The 20052-nt window shown below is 37.1% G+C and overlaps 1 protein-coding gene across 2 annotated transcripts in view; it reads right to left on the minus strand.

Moving 5' to 3' along the window:
• Positions 1–20052, minus strand: part of dner (delta/notch-like EGF repeat containing) — a 70578-nt gene that overhangs the window by 23536 nt on the left and 26990 nt on the right. For both annotated transcript variants that reach the window (XM_088613029.1, XM_088613018.1), the window contains exons 2-6: positions 12235–12543; positions 10567–10661; positions 9389–9552; positions 3144–3286; positions 1386–1539 (exon numbers count right to left, since the gene is read on the minus strand). In XM_088613029.1, coding sequence (XP_088469155.1) covers positions 1386–1539; positions 3144–3286; positions 9389–9552; positions 10567–10661; positions 12235–12543 — 865 coding nt within the window. The remainder of the gene's footprint in view (positions 1–1385; positions 1540–3143; positions 3287–9388; positions 9553–10566; positions 10662–12234; positions 12544–20052) is intronic.

The raw sequence follows: 20052 nt of genomic DNA on the forward strand, positions 1-20052 counted from the left end.
TCACTTGCTAAAAGCGCTGGTTGAGCCCTATAGCCTGTAGTGTATAACATCAACCTCCACTAATTCCTAATCATTCCTAACATCATTTCCTCACAACTACGAAACTAACTCAAGGTAAATACTATGTAGAAACTCCTTCTCTCCCCCGCATTTGTCTTTTTCACCTCCACCCAATCTCCACCTTTGCAGCTGTCCCTTAGTCACTCCTCACTGCGCATGGAGACCTAACCTTAATTGGTAGTTGAGGTTATTCCTAGTGAAATGGAACACTTTGCAAACTCCTAGCTAACTCCTGCTAAGTCTTCTGCAAGGCACCGTGGAGCTTAAAGTGTGCTACATAGTGAAGAGCTAAGGAAAATTGCAACTGGCAATGGGGATGTCTCATGTAACATCTTCCCATGAAAGGTGTGTGGGATGCAGTGTGCAAGATTCTAAAACTCCTTATTCTAGGATTGAAGCCTTGATAGCTCAGACAGCAAGGGTGTCTAACTTCTGACTGGAAGGTCCTGGGTTCAATCCCAGGTAGGGGCAAGCAATGTAGCTTGTTCTAATTCCTTCCAGATGGCTCCCAGGTCCACTCAGCCTGCTTTCCAAACAAGTACTGAGGGTTAATCCTTCTGGGGGTAATAGGCTGACTGGAGTGTGATGCCGACATACATCACCTCCACTTCCAGTGTCGGATGGTCAAGAAAAATGGTTGCCCTTGCTCCCCGTTATCCGTAGGCCTTTATGGCTGGAAAAGAGACTGACCTACCTTATTCATGGATTGTGGGTTCAGTCCCAGGTGGTGACTCTGCTACTGTACCCTTTAATAAGATTTGATTGCAGAATTGCTGCAGTGAAGCCAGCTGTATAAATGGTTACCAAAATGTGTACAGTAGGTAAAGGAATTGGTAAACGTAACTCTTGTAAGCTGCTCTGGTAAAAAGCATTTAAGAAAAAAACAAAATGTTGGCAACGAAGAACGAGGAGGGTATAAAATAGCTACACAATTTTGATTCAAAACAATTATAATATTAAACCTTAAAGGAGAGATTTTTGAGAGGTGCAGAGATCTACAGAGTTGGGGTGTCATCGTCAGCATCTTATAGCCTTCATTCACTCCTGCTGTGTTGTCTCACTTATGTTTCACCGGTACAGCATCTAGATCTTTCGCAGTATTATTAGCTGTCTAAACGGATTCCTTTCTGGAATGAGTTAAGACATCGCTGTGCTACTACATTCAATAATCGCAGATTGCAGCTCTATTGAAGCTGAGCTTGTACTGTAGCTGAACTTGCAGCGGACCTTGAAGATTGATCAATGCAGAGCCTAGTTACATACCAACATGATAAAGAGAAGAAAATGTTCAGAATAAAGCTCTCTCTCTGCACTCTGTTACACACCTGGTTGGCAGGTGCAAGTGAAGTTTCTCCCATCTCCTCCTTGCCTCAGATCAATGCAGGATCCATTATTTTCACACAGATTCTCGTAACAGGCATCAAACTCTTCGCAGAAGATTCCAGAATACGCTTGTTCACAGTCACAGTAGAAGGCAGTCTGAAACATTGAAAGCAAAGAAAAAAACGTTTATAGTTTAACACTGTCATACAGTATGAAGCACCCCACAGGCCAGAAAAAAAAACTCTTTCAGGTATTATTAATTATGTTTTCAGGACCCCAATAATAATAACCAGCTATTTCTCTGAGCGTGATGAAAGATTATGCAACTAAAAGTGAGTTTCTGCTGTGATTCTCACCAGGACAGACTAAAAAAATGCATTGATGAAAGCAGATTTATTTTAAACAAGATATATTAGATCAGACAAAGGCATTGAACCAATTTGTACAAACAATATACAGTATAAACACATAACCTCCAATGCAGTCGATTAATCTTTCTTCTGGTGACAGAATGTAGCACAGCAGAGCTGGCAGGAGTGTTACTGTGCAAGCCAGGCTACCTCACAGCTCTTCGCTGAAACTTTTAAACAGTGAAGAGAGCAAGCACATTTTATCCCACCTTTCATAATGATACTGCAAATAAAACACATTTTAAAAACTGCCGCATACAAAATGAGAAAGAGTTTTTGGACTATGGACTAAAGCCTCTAAATCCATCCTACTGCTGTATATGCTGTGTATCACAGCAAATATACCTGTGCGTATTTTCATTGAGATTTTGAATTCAACTAACTGAATATTATAGGTCATACTCGTATTTGTTGGACTTGAAAAATCTATGGAGAAAAGCTCTATAGATTTAGGTATTACCTTGTGAATATTTCTGAAAACATAGATTTATTGCTTTGAATGTTTTTATTCTACACTATTGTTCTGCAGACCTCATCATTTTATACAATGCTGCAAGTAGGTATGCAGTGAATCAATATCCAGGCTGCTTACCTCCAGAATATATTGCTAGTTTTGTGCATAATCTGTAGAATTTATAATTGTATCTTTTTTAAAATATATAAGTACAATTTCTTGTGCAGTGTAATAGTATGTTTGTTTTCCTAGGAGCACTGCAACAATATTAACCTCTACGTAAAGGAATTTGAACATGTTCATGTCATCATTGGTAGCTTTAGAATGTTTGACTTTGATTTATTTTGAAAGTGTAAAGAATCCTGGATTCACTGTTCTTTTTAAAAATGCTGTATTATAACATTTTTGAATGTGCAGAGCAATCTCCAGTTGGAATCCTTATTCACTCTCTTTGCCTTTCCATAATAATTAAGATATACAAACAGCTTTGTACCAGCTTGACACTGGTAATATGTAACCAGCATTACCTGCTGTTTTTAAATAGCACAGTATTGCTTTTTAAATTTCTCTCGGTTTCTGTGGTACATGTCAACGCCTGTGGGTAGTAAAACACTGATCATACTACTGTACATTATAAAACAAACCGTCATCTTTCTTTCCTCCAGAATCTTTCTATTCTGTTAAATATTTTCACGTAAAGAGGATACACAGAAATTAATGGGGGATTGGTCATTCCTTTTCACTCTTAAAAACAGTGCTGCAATTTCATATGACAATACATTGGACATTTATGTGTCGATTAAGGACAACCGACTGCTGTTGATGCAGCCACCTAAATGTGGAGTCAAAGTTCCTAGCTGTTATTCCGTTTGTGCTTGCGATCTGGGTACTCTTACCTTTGTGGGCTGTGTGATGCACTTTCCCTTGCCTGAACACTGAGGGTCATTAAAACTGCTCCCAGGTTCCACACAGTTGCTGACTTTGACGTTCACATGGAGACGGAGGGTCACCACCGACTTCCCAGACTCATTCAGAAATCCTGGAAGAAAACACGCCGTCAACATCCACTGTTCCATATCCGCGAACAGGATGGCAGAAATGCTCTACTTTGATGACAAATGCAATACGATCACGGGCGTTACTGCTTTGGGCACCAAAATACACAATCTTGCAAAAAATTCTGGAACCGCACAGAATCACTTACTATGTGCTTGTGTCAAATATATGTATGTGTCAAATATAATATAAAAACCACATCAGAGGCTGTAGAGTAGTTGGAGTTTCAAGAGTTGTAGGCATGATGGCATGATATTGCCATTTTGTTGCCTTTCTTACTTGAGAATAAATTTAATAAATTAACAAAATTTATTTATTTAAAATTTAAATTATTCATTTCTGGGTATAAATTGATGCATGCAAATTACCAGCATAGAGGTTACAATCTGAGATGACAGCCATAAAGTCATAAACTAGAAACCATAAACAATGACTACTGAAAGCTTCATGAACAATATAATTTACTATTTTCCATTAAATTCTGGAGAGAGCTGGCTACAAATGAAAGTGAAATGGTCAAGGGAGAGTCATCTCATTATTCCAATGTCCTGACTCAAGGAGAGCTATAAATACCACAGCATTACACAACATCTATTTCATATCCAGCATGTATGAGTAAGGCTAAAGATATATTAAAAATACCACAACACATGTTATTCAATGTCACTTGTTCGGTAAGAAAGAACTGTTTTCTATGACTTACTTTCAGAAAAGCATTGCCATTTTTATTCTTCTGTACATAATGTAACAGCAGTGAGAGCATTTTAAATGTCACCAAATCTTATAAAATAAACATTATTTCCTGAAGCACTGAGCATTTGTACATTCATAAGAGGAAAAATCCTCAATGCCCTCACAGCAGAAAGCTGCGAAAGCTTGTAAACCTAATTTGGAGTGCAACTGTTTCACATTCAGTTCTGACTGGCATGGCCATCCATAGCATCTTAGATGCACTGTACTGTACACGTGTTGGTGGTACCAGTCTGGAAAAGATTCAATATTGCAGATTAAACAACACACTATGGAGGATTAGAAGGCAGTAACTGATCAATACATGTATTCTGTTGTTCTCAACACTTGAGAGTATATTGCACTATTTGACAGTTTACTGGACAGAAAATGATCTGTTCTCATGGGAAAAGCTTTCTTATGCTCCCATAATTTTGAGAAGATGCTTACATCCAGAATATATTGCTAGTTTTGTGCATAATCTGTAGAATGTATTATTGCAGCTATCTTATATATACTGTATATATGAACATATATATGAATGTATATATAAAATAATAATATAAATTCAGCATAATAATATATGTTTTGAGAAGCTTTTTCAATATTGTAGACATAAATTGGGATCCTTCACAAAGTATGACATATTATAGAAATGCTGCAGTTGTTGGCTGGTTTGTGTTTTCAATCTACACCTCTAGAAAAGTGCCTGTACCTGTGCAGGAAGGTACTTCTTTCCATGTTATTGAGTTCAAGAGTACCTTATACAGTAGATTTTAAGATTTTAAACTCTCCACAAAATTCCTTTCTTTCACACGCCCAGAGATAAGTCCTGACAATGTGCTTTTTGAAGTGTGTGAATGTCCAACATGTCCCATTTTCTCTATCTCCTTCGTTATCAGTTATTATCCTTTAACTTTTGGGTGGAATAGAATAAGGACAAAGACAAATATCATAAATCACCTGCTCACACATATGTGTGAAATGCAGAAAAAGTTTTAGAATGATTATACCTTTGTATGCAAATTACCAGGTGTGTAAAGAATAAGAGAAATCACCTTAAAAAAATCTGCCTACCAGGTGGACTTCTGTAGTTTTTCACAAGAAATATTTATTCAAAAAACATCATAAGCACACTCTAACTATTGCACTTAGTTTTTCCCATCAAATTCTTACCATTCTTTGTACTTTACAATCTAAGCAATAAAATCTGCCTGTCAGCTACTAGATTTTCTGATTTCTTCAGTCTTATTCTTCCTAAGCACATAGCCGTCAAACCTAAAGATTAGGAAATGCTCAAAATATTCCTTTTTTCCTTTTATTGCTTTCATATTCTGAAACTAGCAATACAACCATTAGATGCAGAATCAGCCTGCCATTGGTAACTGCCCTCTTTTCACAGCACAGGCAGAAATAATACTTCTACATGGTGAGCAAACCTGGCTCAGGATAACCTACTTGGCCTTCAAAAGCCCCAGGCCAGAACCATGACGTTAAAATTATTTCACACCATGGATTCTAAATTCAGACATAGAAGCTTTTGATACTCTGACAAAAACACACAGTCACAATCTTTCCTTTGAATTGGGTTAAATGTTGTATTTTATGTAGGTCTGTTTAACTCAAACAAAGATACAGTAGATTCACACAAATGTGCAGGCATTCTTCATTCAAATCAATGCTATCTGAAAATTAATTTAGCTTAGTAAATACAGTCTATACTTAGTTTCTGAATTATATCAATGATGTTTTTTGAGCAAGAATTTATGCCAGCAATTCAGAAGAATGATTCTAGGATAAAATAAGAGATTTTTAGAGACTGGTTTAAAGTTTACTATACCCTGTACCTACAGTACATACTGTAGATATCAATGTTGTTACTACCTCCTGTACAGACTCTGTTAATTCACCTGGACTCTATCACTTGCTAGGACACATCAGTGCTCCATACATTTGAAAGAAGAAGTTGTTGATAAATGAGAATAGCTTAATAAACATTAAAACTAAATTAATTAATGAATAGAAAGCTGCATTAATTTTAGTAGAGTGCCGACTTTGCTGATCAATGTTCCCTTTTTTAGCAAATGCTACTCTCATAATTAAAGCAGTATGTGTGGGACAACTAGTAAAAGGTGTGTCCCTATAATACCACTCCAGAGAGTCACTCCTGTCAATTATCAGAATTAGGGACTACCCAAAAGAGGCAAAAGTGTGATTCAGCAAAGACATACTGTACTGTATGCTTGTATTTGCCATCACTGCTGGACTGCAAACAAGAGAAAAAAACAGTTCATTTTTCCTGCCCACATATTCTAATTATTTTCTTCAGAAGTTTGAACTGCATTGCTCATAGCTTCCCTGCTGTTGATTATTGCGCAAGGTCTGCACTATGGCAATTCTTTCAGATGGCCCATACGCACAGTATAATACGTCAAACCAATGCCCTGCATTTGATAGTGCAAGAATATGTAACAGATGTATATTTAACTTGTTTTACTTTTATCGCATATTTATACTCTTGCTATAACTGCTATATATTTTTCAACATGCAAATCATGTTTAAAATGAATCTTCAATAATTTAGAAGGATGAGGGCGTGCTCAATCATTGTAAATGTATCCAGTAAATGTATCAAGCTCAGCGCGTCTATGTGCTTCATGTCAATTGAGCCCAATTATTGATTTGTTCAAACTCCTTATGATAGGCTCCAAAAAAAATGTTTAGACAGCCATTTGCAGATCATGAAAAGGGAAAAAAAAGACATAAAATATGAGCATGAAATAATTTCTAAATTGCAATTTTCTCTACTGTATGTATGGAAAAAAATCAAAAAGCCAATTAATGTAAATTTCAAAAGGCCAACACAGCAACTAAAAAGAAGCCTGACAAACCTAAAGCAAAGACAAAAACCAATTACAGTATTATTAATGACAATCTATTATCTGATGAGATCACAGAAATCAGTCTCACATTTACAGCGTAGCCTTCACGAATATTCCTTAGTTGAAAGCAGGGGCATGAGTAGGGTAGTGAATAATGCTATAACTGTGATTACAATGAGTTATAGGTTTTCATAGCAAAGGGAAGCACCAGGTGTTACACTTAGCTGATTCCACCTGGGAGTACCAGGCTACCTAAACTTAGCAGCTCATCTGTGCAGGTCCATTGATCATGGATTTACTAAAAGCCATCAGAGTGCGTCCACTCAAAGCATTCTGAGTGCATTAAGGAAAATGTCTTGGAAAGGATGATTGCATGGATTTATACAGAATTTAAAGACATTTTGTGAAGTTTAATGCATGATGGACTTTAAATTTATTCCGCCTGGGCTTCCTGTGTTTTTTTAAAAACATAGAACCATTTTGCTTTTTCTCTCCTTTTGTAAGAAAAGACACACTAAAGGCTAAGACATACTTACACAGTAAGAATACAAATTCTTTATGATATGCTGGAAATGAACAATGAAAGATTTAAAGATTTGTTTGTTGAAGCATTCTCAAGGCCATTGCAAATAAGTAAGATTACACCTTCTATAGATGAATAACTGGTTATTGGCAGAAGTTATTTGAAGTAGGCTTTAATAAATGCACTTGGATTAAGAACCAGGTATTAGTTAAAAAAGAAAGTACACATTAGGCAAAAGCCCAAACTGGAATAAATGTAATTAGGGGTGTACCACAGGCAACTGTATTAGGACCATTATTAATTTAAGTCAGTTATTAGGTTCTGGTATAGTAAGTAAACAAGTCAAGTTCACAAACCATACCAAACCAAGAGGATAAGCAAACACTGTAGGGCCTGGAAAGGAAATTGTAAAAGATTTAAATAAAATTCAAGACAAAAGGCCTAGCCGATGAGTACAAAGTACAGACTGTTATGAGATGCTAGCAGAACCATAACAGATAAATATAAGATGACAACCACTTAAGATGAAGAAGCATCCCCTGGAAAAGATGTTAATTTTAACTCAACACTATCATCTTCTAGATAATTTGTAGTTACAATGCAATAAACAAACAGAAGGTTAAGTTATATAATTAACATCAAGGATTGTCATGTTAATTTTACCCGATGTATTTCTGCCTTAACAATTGTGGTAACTATGTTCCCAAAAATATTTTTCTGCTCTGAAGCCATTCCAAAGAATGGTGACAATATCTGGAGCTTAAAGGAATGTTCTACTCTGGCAGACTGAAAGAACTCAATGTTATGAAGCAACCCGATTCAGGTATTAAAAATACTCAAAGGCACAGAGAAATTCAACCCAGTGGACCTCCTCAGAATAAACACTGAAGTACGAGCCAGGTTACACAAGCACAAGCTAAGGCGAAGTGTCTCTTAAACTGATAACTTAGGTATTTCTTTACATAAAGGGTGGTGGGAATCTGAAAAAAAGACGTGTTGTTGAGGCTGATACCCTGGCTTCTTCCAGGGACTGTTTGAATGCGATCCTCAGATCAATTAGCTACTAGAAACCAGATAGGCCAGATACTGTAGGCTAGATGGGTCGAATGGCCTCCTCTCCTTTGGGCCATTTCAGTATGTTCAGTGAGGTAACAGTGATCATGCTTCTCACTTCATCTGTTTGTACAAAGCTTTCCTGTGCTGGTAGTGCACTTCAGAGTAACAACCGTGACCGAAAATCAAAAGTGTGTTTATTTTTTATGTTTGCCTCGGATGTAAAAGAGAATTACTCATTACTCAGAATTACACAGGGAACAGATTTACCAGAACACAGTTCTTCCATATGTAGGCTTGATAGTATTTCTTCGGGCAGAGGGAAAGGGTAAGCACCGATGGGCTGAAAGTCTATCCCCAATATTACAGTTTCTTGCATTCTAAAATGCATTGATGGTTATATTAATTCATTTTTATTTTTAATGAGTTTATTAATAATTTAAGCCAACCCTTTCCAGCTTAATGCCTCTCAGTACAAGTCCTCAAATAAAGTAAAAAGTCCAAATGAATTTCAGAATTCCCGATGTATTTATAGTTATATATTTATAGCTAATCTTATTATTAATGGCCTTTAAAGCACAGATTTGGCCCACAGCTTGGTTTGCTAGAGCAGATGCAGTTAATAAGTATGTTCATTTTATACACAGCTGGACTATGTTTTATGTAAATGTGTAACTGAACACTCCTAGACAGTGTGTCTGAATAAACTCCCTCGAATTACCCAAATACATTTAAAACATACATCTTTCAGTTTTTTTAAAATGCCTTCTGTGTATAATGTATGCCAGATAGTAAAAGATAAGTACTGTATGTCTGTCTCACCTCTAGGCTAAGACATATTGGCATACTTTACCAAAAACACCCATCTGTTTAACAGGAGAGCCTGGTCATCGCTTACCAATGAAGTAATTGCTTCCTGGGGGTAGTGCATCTTCAGACAGCACCAGACCATCCACAGCTTGAAGAAAAGGAATGTTTCTCCCTTCAGAAACAGAGGACTCCTTGAATCCATGCTCGCTGACTTTCCACAGGGTGGGGAATCCTGTTATATTCACTTTAATCCTAGAAATTAAAGTCAACAAGAATCAAATGTACAATACATCAAAACAATATATAGGTAACAATATCACATGAAAAGAAAATGTAGTTATTCTGGAGGCTTAGTCTATACTGTCGTTCCCATTTTAATAATATCTTGATACCTCTTATTCTGACTATTTTTGTTCTTCATCTGTTAGCTCATTTTGGACTGCCATGATTAATCAATTACTGCAATATTTTTCTAAACCTTTTCTATTTTTTGCCATTTAAAAATGCTTCTGCTACATTTACAATAAGCCTTGTTTAATTATACTGAGCTTGTTGCCAAATGTTACGGCAATAGTTTTTATTAGCATGCAAACCAGGAACCACGCCATGTGGCTCTTTGAACTTGGAGAAGTCAAAGCATTGCAAATTTGTGTCAACACTCATTTGAGAGCACCAGAATAGCACTTCATTTGCATAAGATAGGACAAATGATTACTGATTAATTTCACGTTCATTAAATGTCAGCCAATACCAGAAAGATTTCAAAATGCTTGACAGACAACTTAGTTAAGTGAGTGGCTTCGGCAATTAGATGTTAATTGTTTCTTTTAACAATCTTTGTGTAGCATCATTTACTGAGTGAACGTGGCTTATTTTGTCTCATTTGCATTTCTTTATTTCTAATTTATTTCTTTAAAATATTATCTTTAAACTTCTTTATTCCATCATTAATACCTACCAAATATTATACTCTGAATTGGGTAGAAGTGGCAAAAAAAGTTTAAGATGTTTTTGAAAATCAAACAGAAGCATTAAATATGTCTTTCAAATGCAGAGACTAACGTGGAATTAGGCTAGCAATTTAGATTAATATTGCTGCATAATTAATAAAATCTGATACAAGCACTAGCTGCTTTAAAGAAAAAGTTTTGGAGGAAAAACTACTGCACAAGATATTCTAAAGAGTGCACATAGGATATCAATTAAGAACAAGAACACAAATATCAGAGCATGTAACTATATAAAAATAGTATATTTTGTTCTTACTTCACTGATGTCTCCTCTGGTACTTCCAGAGAGAAACTCTGTGTTCCTGTAGATTCGTTCAGACTTGTATTTCCGCAGACTGACTCCGGGGTTATCTGAAATATACAATCACACACTTTTGTGTCTACTCAGCCACATGGAAGATAACTAAGGCAGCAAAGCATCTTTTGCCACTGTGTGGATAGATAAAGCTGTTAATTATTTCTACAGGGGGCACATCTCTTTGCAATATTTACAACTCATTGCTGTGCCAATAAAGACTGAAGGTTGAAAAGCTCCCAGACAATTCCTTTCCTTACTAATAATCCAGAATTTGTTACCTTTTTTTTAGAAATGTCTCCTCGCTTATTTATTTTGAAGATCATTAAAGCCCCTTGCACAATATTCACAGTAATGTATAATACTGATACGTGCAGTTAGTTTTAATGAAGATTGATTTATCTGCAAGCAAGGCTGAAATTGTGCTAAGAGAGATAAAACGTGTCCCACTCCTCTGTGCGACGGGGGAAATAGATGAACAGCTATCCCAGCAAAGACACATGGTATGTTTCTATAGCATATACGGAAGGCTGGCAGAAGCATACATCGAGATTCCAGCCAAGTGCATTCCAGTGTTCTGCTGTACAGATGGAAAATCACCACAAGCAGTGTGCCTCTGATCCCTTTGTGTTCCCCCTCCTCACACTACACTAAGTCTGAGTGCTCAACAAGCACGAGAAACTAATCTGCTATATTCACTTCAAGCCTACCAGCAAATCCGTTTAATTTATTCATTGAAACATTTTCAGATTCTTATTACCACCAACCCCCACCCCCTCTCCCCTCCCTTCCAGCAAAATATTCATAAAAAGGGTTCTGTTTTCAAAACCTACAGTAGATATTTAAATCCCAATAAAGACTTGCCAAAATGAGCAAGATAGAAGCTTCTGCCCATGTGAACATCTTCACACATTTCACTCATGCATTACACATCCTTGACAAGGAGAAAGGGCATCATGCACATGGGAAAACATCTGCACCCTTTATATTCAGGTCAGTGGTGCCAGCCATCTGCCTTTACACTCAACAGCAAAGTGCTTCTTCACACACACAAAACAATCAAGTAGGCCCTGTCTTTGTTGTCATTTTCAGCATAGCTGTCATTTTCATTTGTGATAAAGTTGGACTTCTTATTAGAACCAAACCTTTTACTTCACTACATTCACTACATTGCGATGATGGCCTGAAAAAATCAATATCAATTAAATAACAATTGCTTACACTTATATTGCACTTTTCTGGACACTCCACTCAAAGCACTTTACAGATAAAGGGGACTCAACTCCACCACCTCCAATGTGCAGCACCCACCTGGATGATGCGAAGGCAGCCATAGTGTGCCGGTATGCTCACCACACACCAGCTATCAGTGGGGAGTGGGAATACAAAAGCTCTCCAGAAAGTGATAAAGACATGGCAACCCCTAAGTGTGAGAACTAACAAGAGTTGGGTCACTGTTGTTATGTAACTCTAATCTACAACAAAGAGAACCGGAATCTGCTGTATCCCCTTAAATAGATCCCTGCAAAGACATATTTAGTAGATCTCTGGGCTCTAAGAATCCTATACTGTACATCAGGAAGATGAGCTTTCTGTGTCTTTAAATATTCTGTAATTGTCAAAGCCCACCTGTTTGGCTTCCCAGAGTAGCTCAACTACGTTTTGGCCAGGCTGCGGTTGCCACGGTTGCAGAGTTGGAGCTGCCTGCACGGTGGTGGGCACAGTAGTGGGTGGGAGGGAGGTTGCGGGTGCCAGGCTGGGCTGCTCCGGTGAGGGAGATGGCGAGGCCTCGCTGCTAGCGACAGAGGCTGTGTGAAGCGCCTGGTCACAGAGTTCACCTTGGTAGCCCTCCTTACAGACACAGCTGTATCCCCCGCCGCCACTGCTGCTGCAGTCACCATGGAGACAAGGGCTGCTGGTGCAGGGGTCTGCGAAAAACTGCAATGAAGACAAAGCCAGATTAGATTCCAAGAAAACAGATTCGTATGATTATATATTTATATCACTGCCATATTTAGCAATTACTGGAGTCCATTTTAAGCTCTTTACAGGAGGTTGTTTGGGCAAACCTCCATCTTCATCTCATAATAACAAGAACCCTGAATATGTTCTGTCCTATTCTAAGTAAGCATTGTGCTAAGTTAAAATATTTAAAGAGGTAATTGAAATAATTAAGAGATCTTTGACTCAATAACTACTTGTCTAATTTAAAAATAAAAACTTTCAAGAAGAAAATATTGGTCCAGATATTAAAGCCCCCTTTCTAATTTCAAGGCTCTAGAATGTGTTCTAGAATGTCTAGAATGTGCTCTAGAGTTTTCACATTGTTTCCTTTGTTTTAAATGGAGCTCTTACTGACATGTTTTGTATTAAACAACTACCCTTTTTCTGTAGGCAAGAAATTCACTGACCCACTATGCCCCAGGCAGAAAGGGCTAGAAATTCTTAAATCTGTCTTGAAGGGGAGTGGCGTCACATGTAACAGCTCACATTTGCTTTCTGTTTTACTGGTAAAAAAGCTCCACCCATGACAGCACATTAGCTGGTGTTCCCACAAGTATCCATGGAGTTCTCATTTTAAATCAAAGTTAATTTGATTACCAAGTCTTTAAAAGCAGAGCAATTAACAAAGTTATTAATCGGGTTTGCCACAGATAAGCATGGAGACAGTTCTTCGGCAAATTAACAGAGGACAGAAAAATTCCCCAAGAAGCTTCAAGATCAAACGCACAGCACACCAAACATTGGGAATGAGAGAACTGGTACACTGCAGCAAAACATTGCTGCAGCCATAATAGATGACTACACCAGTGTCGTAGTCTGGGGAGCTAAAAATAATTCTCATTAAAAAAAAATTCAGCCTTCAATTGCCCATAAAGAACACTGCTCCTCTGGGAGATCTTTAAATAACCTTACACAGAATACAATGCTAAAACAACAGTGACAAAGAGCACCTGATCAATATCAAAACTGCCATGAAATGGGAAAAGTAACTACGTGAAATAAAAACGGAATTAAAAAGGAAAATCCTCTAACAGCCAATAAACAAATCCACTGTACTTAGATTCTGGTTCGCCTAATTACTGGTACTCTCAAACCTAACATAACAAAAAAAAAATTCTCCTGTAGTCCCCTTTGAAAGCAAAAACTTCGTTCATCCAGCACTGCGACTGCAAGGCTGTTGTGGGAGCCGAGGAGAAGTGGCTTTTCCCCCAGGTCTGGAATGAAAGCTGCAGATACAATTTCAGTAAACCTATCCAGTTGCAAAGGCAAGGTCATGATCGTGTGGTTACCATGGAGCAAGATATCATCCCTGCTTGTATAATGAATTAGTTCTCCCAATTTATTATTGATCGCAGCGAGGGGGGAGGGGGGGCTTAGGTTAGGAGGAAACAACAAAATAGCCCTCTGTCATTACCGTTTGTTTGTTTTCAGAGAAGAAGTCTTAGGCGTCCTAATCTACTTGATCAATGTATTAATCAGATCTGAAGCCTGTTTTGTTTGAAAAGACTTACAAAAAAAAGAAAAGGTAAATGAAGGAAGGCATATAGAGTAGTGATAACTACTTGCAAAATAAATGAATATATTATAAAACAAATAAAATAAAAAATAGATACATCTATTTAGGAGAGTATTTTAATATCTAGGATAATTATTTTCGACACAAAAATGTAAAAGTGGAGGTGTGGGCCATCTACACGTTTTTGGTCTCAGGTTCCACTTTTTTTTTATTTGTGAAAAATGTGACTGATATAATAAAACAATAATTGTCAATGAATGTGCTCTGTACAGTGTACCTGTATGCAGTATATACATATCAGTATTGTAAAAATGCTCCATTTTTTTCCGAACAAATGGAGACAAACACATGCATAGTGTTAGTGAGTCTCAAACAGATATTTCTGTTTTCTGTCTGTCACTGACTGCAGTGAAAACATATGATGTAATTTCTGTTTAAACCTGACTGACAGGATGAACAGATGAAGGAAATATGAAATAATATCATGCCATCTAGTATTATACTGGCTTATCTTATAACTGGATTTGTTCATTCAACACATTATTTGTTTATTTTGCATCAAGGGATTCAGAATCACCTGAAGGGATTCAGACACCCATTTAAATTTGCCTTGAATAAAAAATCTCTAGACGTGCAAATGTTTCTTCCTCATAATGTATATACAGTAGTTCATCTGACCAAGGAATTTTAGGTCACTAAGTCCACCTCAAACAGTTAACATCATGGCCATATCCAGCACTGATCTAAACATTTTTTCACTTGTTAAAAAGAAGAAAAAAATCATTCTGTTTAAACTATCAATTTGCTAATTTGCAAGAATTTTCACTAACATCCAGGAATCAATACCAATCGCAATGAACAAGAATTCCATTAAGCAACTGACATCATCAATTTCAAGTTTTGAAGACACTGTAGGGAGACTTTGGCCTCTTTCCACTGAGATACATTTACTAATCTTGTTTCATCCACTGCATGGAACAATTCAGTTGGCTAGAAGAAAATTAACGGTCAAACTCAGGGGAATGTTTTCCCTCCACGTAGCAGAATTCAGACTGAACTTATGATAAGGCGGAATCTGTAACACATGAATTCAAGAGAGAGATGTCATTGTTAAATTAATGACATATGCCAGCGCATGTCTTGCCTTTTGATTTTCCTTCTCTCTGAGAAACCCCTTTACACAGTTTGAGACGTCTAGATGTCTAGAGAAATGGTTTTCAGTCCTGGCCTTTAAGAACAACTGGTTTTCACTCCAGCTGAGCTTGTTAATTACTCAGGTCAATTGATCTCTAGTTGCTTTTCAAGGATCTTTTTCTTTTTATTAAAAAATAAAAGGGTTTCAGCTCTTAACTGAGTGCAGTTTGTAATTAGCTTCAGTGCCGCACTCATCTCTGGTTTTCAGAACTGTGGAATGTGAGCTGAATGGAATTGGAGTCTGAGATGCAATGCCATCCTTACCGATGCCTACAAATCACTTACTGGCCATCCTTTAAGAACTGTGTAGAAAGAAATGAGTGGGCTAACATCTTATAAGTAAGTTGAGGAGAAACTGAATGCACACTGAGCAGGGAATTTTTTTAAACCAATAACGGAGTGCAAAAAAAGGGTTATGAACTTTTGATCAAAGGGGGAAATTAGTCTACGTAATTAACCTTTCAACTTGGAAAAAAACATTGAGAGCCAGCTTAAGCCAAATGTTTGAAAGCCACCCTGGACTTTTATTAGCAAGAACTAGAAGCATCCTATTAATCCGTGCCTTTTTTAACATGAAATAGAAAATGGGAGCAAGCTTCTTGGGCAGCAAAATGGACAATCTTAGAAATGTCATTCTTGAATCACCCTTCTGTGTGCACAGTAATGTTAGGATATTATTCTTCTAAAAACTAAGCTAAATGTGTATCCTCATTAATATGCACTAACCAGTTTTAATATCACTTAATGATCTGAAGCTAGTGAAGCCATACTAATGTAGTCTCCATGACTGCTTGTAATTAACATAAGGCCATCTGGAAAATTAACAAAACAATAAATGTTGACAAGAAGTGAATAGTCTTTCCACAGACTGTGTCAAAACTACAACAGGGGGCTGAGGAAGATGGAAGGTTGGGAAAATTTTTAAAAATTAAATTAATTTCATATCACGCAGCACATTATCTTGGATTAATGCAGCAGACTTTGCCAAAAGTGAGTGTCCAGTCATGTTGGAAAGAGCAGAGAACTTGATGGAGACCGAAGTTGCAGTTGAGCAATCAGTAAGCTGTTCTTGCCTCCTTAATGCTTCCTCTAAAGATTTAGATTTAATCTGGATGGTGCAGCACTTCAGCTCTGAGTCAATTGATCTCATTACTGGACCAATTTAACACCTTTCCCAAATTCTGTAGGTGCTGAAGATATAAAGTGTCATGCAAGACTCACAGGGTTGAATTTCTCTAGGACCAGAACTGTGTTAATCTGCTCCAGACCAAGCAGAGTGGAGAAAATCCCTAGTAATACTCCTTTCCTGATGATGTTCAAACACTGATAAAAGGGCCATCTAATCCCTTAACACCCAGGAAACTTTGAGAGAGCACTGAATTTTAACAAACTGATAACACATTATCTGCAGAAGAAAATGAAATCTACTTGTCAATTATACATTAAACCTTACTAAAATTAATGCTGTTTCAATAATTTGTAAGTTTATAAAGCCAGCAGTATAAAATTTGTACTGCTGTTCCTGTACCATTTGTAATGTTGTTCCATGCTCTTAGGGCATCACAATTCTACCTTATAGCACCAGTCTTACCTGATTCTACAATCCTCTTGTAAACATCTTTCAGTAATAGACTAATTTATTTTTGGATCCTCTCCATTGATTTACAGATTTAAACTTTTCACTGCTCACTCCCAGATCTCCCTTCATTTGGAATCTCTCTTACCAGTGTGCTCATACCTGCTCTAACCTTTGTTCTCCTGTGCTTTATATATCGCTGCCACCTCTCTCCCCCATGCCCGAAGAAGGCTTCACGTCTGATACATTGTATTTCTTCTTTCTTCTTTGCAGCATGAAATTAACCTTTGCTTGCTCCTTTCAAGTACATTTAAGTCAAGCAGGACTAATCTGAAATCTGCATAAAGGCCTTGCAGCTAGAAGACACTTGATGCATCTTGTTCTGAGTATTTACTGACCCACTGATGCATGCCTTCTTCAAAATGTAATTTCCAAGTGGTAGCTAATTAAATGTAATCAGGATGTAGAATTATGAAGTCCTATTTATTGTTACGAGAACAGATAACAGAGAGAAATCTCTTCCAATTATTTGTAGTGAAAGGGAGTAATGCCCTCCGAAATTTGAATGATCTACAAAGCATTTATTTAAACATGCAATGTACTTCAACTTCAAATGATAGACCGCCTGACTACACAATAAAGCTTTGTGCATTTGGCAGCTGTCCAGTAAAGTCAATGCAGCACTGTGGTAGTGGTTAAACAATCAATGTTATTGTAAACAGTATTTTGACTTACAGGTGTTTAATCCCCTGGTGGTTTCAGCATTACTGCTGTGATAAATAATGTTTAAATGCTTAGGTACTGTAGGTTTTCCCTTCTAATTTCCCAATATATTTCATTATCATTTAACCTTGATTTGTGATCGTTAGCAGTGATCCGATTGCCTGTGTTCCTGCAGCTTGCCTGCTTGAAAAGCATCAGCAAATCCATTACCTCAGATTATCTAAAAAGCAGCACTGGCTTGCCATGACCTTACAAGAGTAAATTTAGTGTTTGCTGTCCTGCACGAAAACAAACTTGACTCCTGGACTTACTTACAGTATGAAGCAGAGGTGTCCACACGGACGGGTGCTCAAATGTGAAATCTAACAAAAAGTGGAAAGTGAAATCAAACCACTTTCTGTGAAATAAAATAAAATCAAACAGGCAAAATAACAACATAAGGCTGGACCATGACCTAGCAAGGTTCTGAAAATTCAAAATAAAGAAAGGATCTGGCCAGTAAACATGAACACTTAATACAGAGCAAGCAGGATCCCAGCTCATCTGTCTATTCAGTTCACGTCTCCTCATAAAGATTCTTTCAGCACATTCCCACCAGGGAATCCAAAAGAAGATTCTTGCAGACACAGAATATAATCTCCCCATATTTGAATCTTCATCTTAAGGTTATGGTGACCTATATAAGAGGAACTGATTCTCATTACAAAACCCTCTGCAGGGTAAAAGCAGGCTGTAATTGATGAATGGAGGGCACTGCCACAGTACCCAGAAGATTTGTGCTACAGTACATAGGACAGGTATTTTTGTGCACCAAGATGAGAAGAAAATGTCCTTCAAACAGGGCATTTTGGCTTGTAAGATAGAACAAGTAAAAAAAAAATTAGAAAACAAGAAACATCTATGAGGACAGGAATGAGAAAAAAACTTGTCTGGGTGAGCAAAAAAGGAGGAATATTATAAATTACTGTGAGGATCATCTGTCAAACAAGGATTTCTTGACAGACAACAAAGCTGCTGTAGCATCTAGGAATCAATCTTTAAAATCTATCCCCCAAATTGCCTCTGACTTGTCTCAATGCGAAGGTCTATTTCACTCACCCAAAAAAAATTGGTTATAAAAGGAAGAAAGGAATAAAAAACCACCACGTATTTGCATTAGTCAGCAACCAAGAACGAATGAAAGAGTCTCATAAAATTTTCAACTCTGCTCCAGGATATGTTGACATTAATTCTGGAAGAAATAAGACATTACTGTTCTGGGCATCTGCATTACAAGGTGGAGGTAACTGAGAAGACTCACCACTCCTATGTTCCTCAGCTGAGAACACCACGTGGCCAGTAAGGGGTTTCTCAGTCCCACTGTTTTTGTTTGATTTCTACTGTAAATTAAAATTAATTGAAATGGGTGTAGGAGGTTCAATAACTACCAGGACTAAACTCAGATTTTACTTTACTTTTACTTACTTTGCCCCTGTAAGACTTTAAGAGACTTTTAAGATGTCATCAGTGATTCAAAAACTCCTTTGTATTCATGTGTAATAGTAGGTTATCAAAATGTGTATTTATACGGATTTCAATACTGCTACTGCTACAGCCTGTTCTTTTCTGTAAGATTTACTAATTGCTTAGCAGTCAAATGATTCTTTTCTTACAAAAAACGCAGTAAAATGCAGACCCATTCATTCCACCTCAGCAATTCAGTAGAACAGCCACAAAAAGGAAAGTGACAGTTTCAAAGCTATACCTTCAAATGTCAATACATACATTCTTCTCCAGAGAATAATTCCAAAATGCCATGGTAGCTTCATGAATTGTGTTGTCTTGCAGACAAAAAAATCTTGTTCTTTATGATGTCACCTATAAAATCTCAAAAAATCATTTTTACAATGTATTGTTTTTATTTTGTATTCAAATATTTAATGTTTCAAGAATGTGTTAATGGGAGAAATAACTGTATGCCCACCTTGCGTACTAACAGTGTCCCTTGAAGTACAAGTGTAATGATCAGAAATAATCAAACTGAATGATTCTGAAATACTGCAAATTTAGGTTGGCAGCTTATGCAGAGGTAAACAGATCTGACTGAGCTGAATAAATACTCATTGGGAAAATAGGCCATTGTTTCCAGTCTTTAAACAAGAGCATTCGGAGTCAGGCTTGCCGATTCCTGAATCTGGAAAGCAGAGTTGATTTGTGTGCCAGTTCACAGTCGAACAAACATCCATGGTCCAAGATCGCCACACAGACATGCACACAACAAAATAGGATGGCTTCAAGACAGACATTTAAAAATGTCCCCCTTATATGGACATCACTTATTTTCTAAGCAAGCTTTGAATTTCTTGCATCAGGTTTAAAATTCTAAAAGACATTTTTCTTTCTCTCAGCCAAAATTAACATGAAAATGACTACTGAATTAATTGAGCAAAGGACT

Source organism: Lepisosteus platostomus, chromosome 2 (genome assembly GCF_059453375.1).
Source record: "Lepisosteus platostomus isolate fLepPlt1 chromosome 2, fLepPlt1.hap1, whole genome shotgun sequence".
Lineage (NCBI taxonomy): Eukaryota > Metazoa > Chordata > Actinopteri > Semionotiformes > Lepisosteidae > Lepisosteus > Lepisosteus platostomus.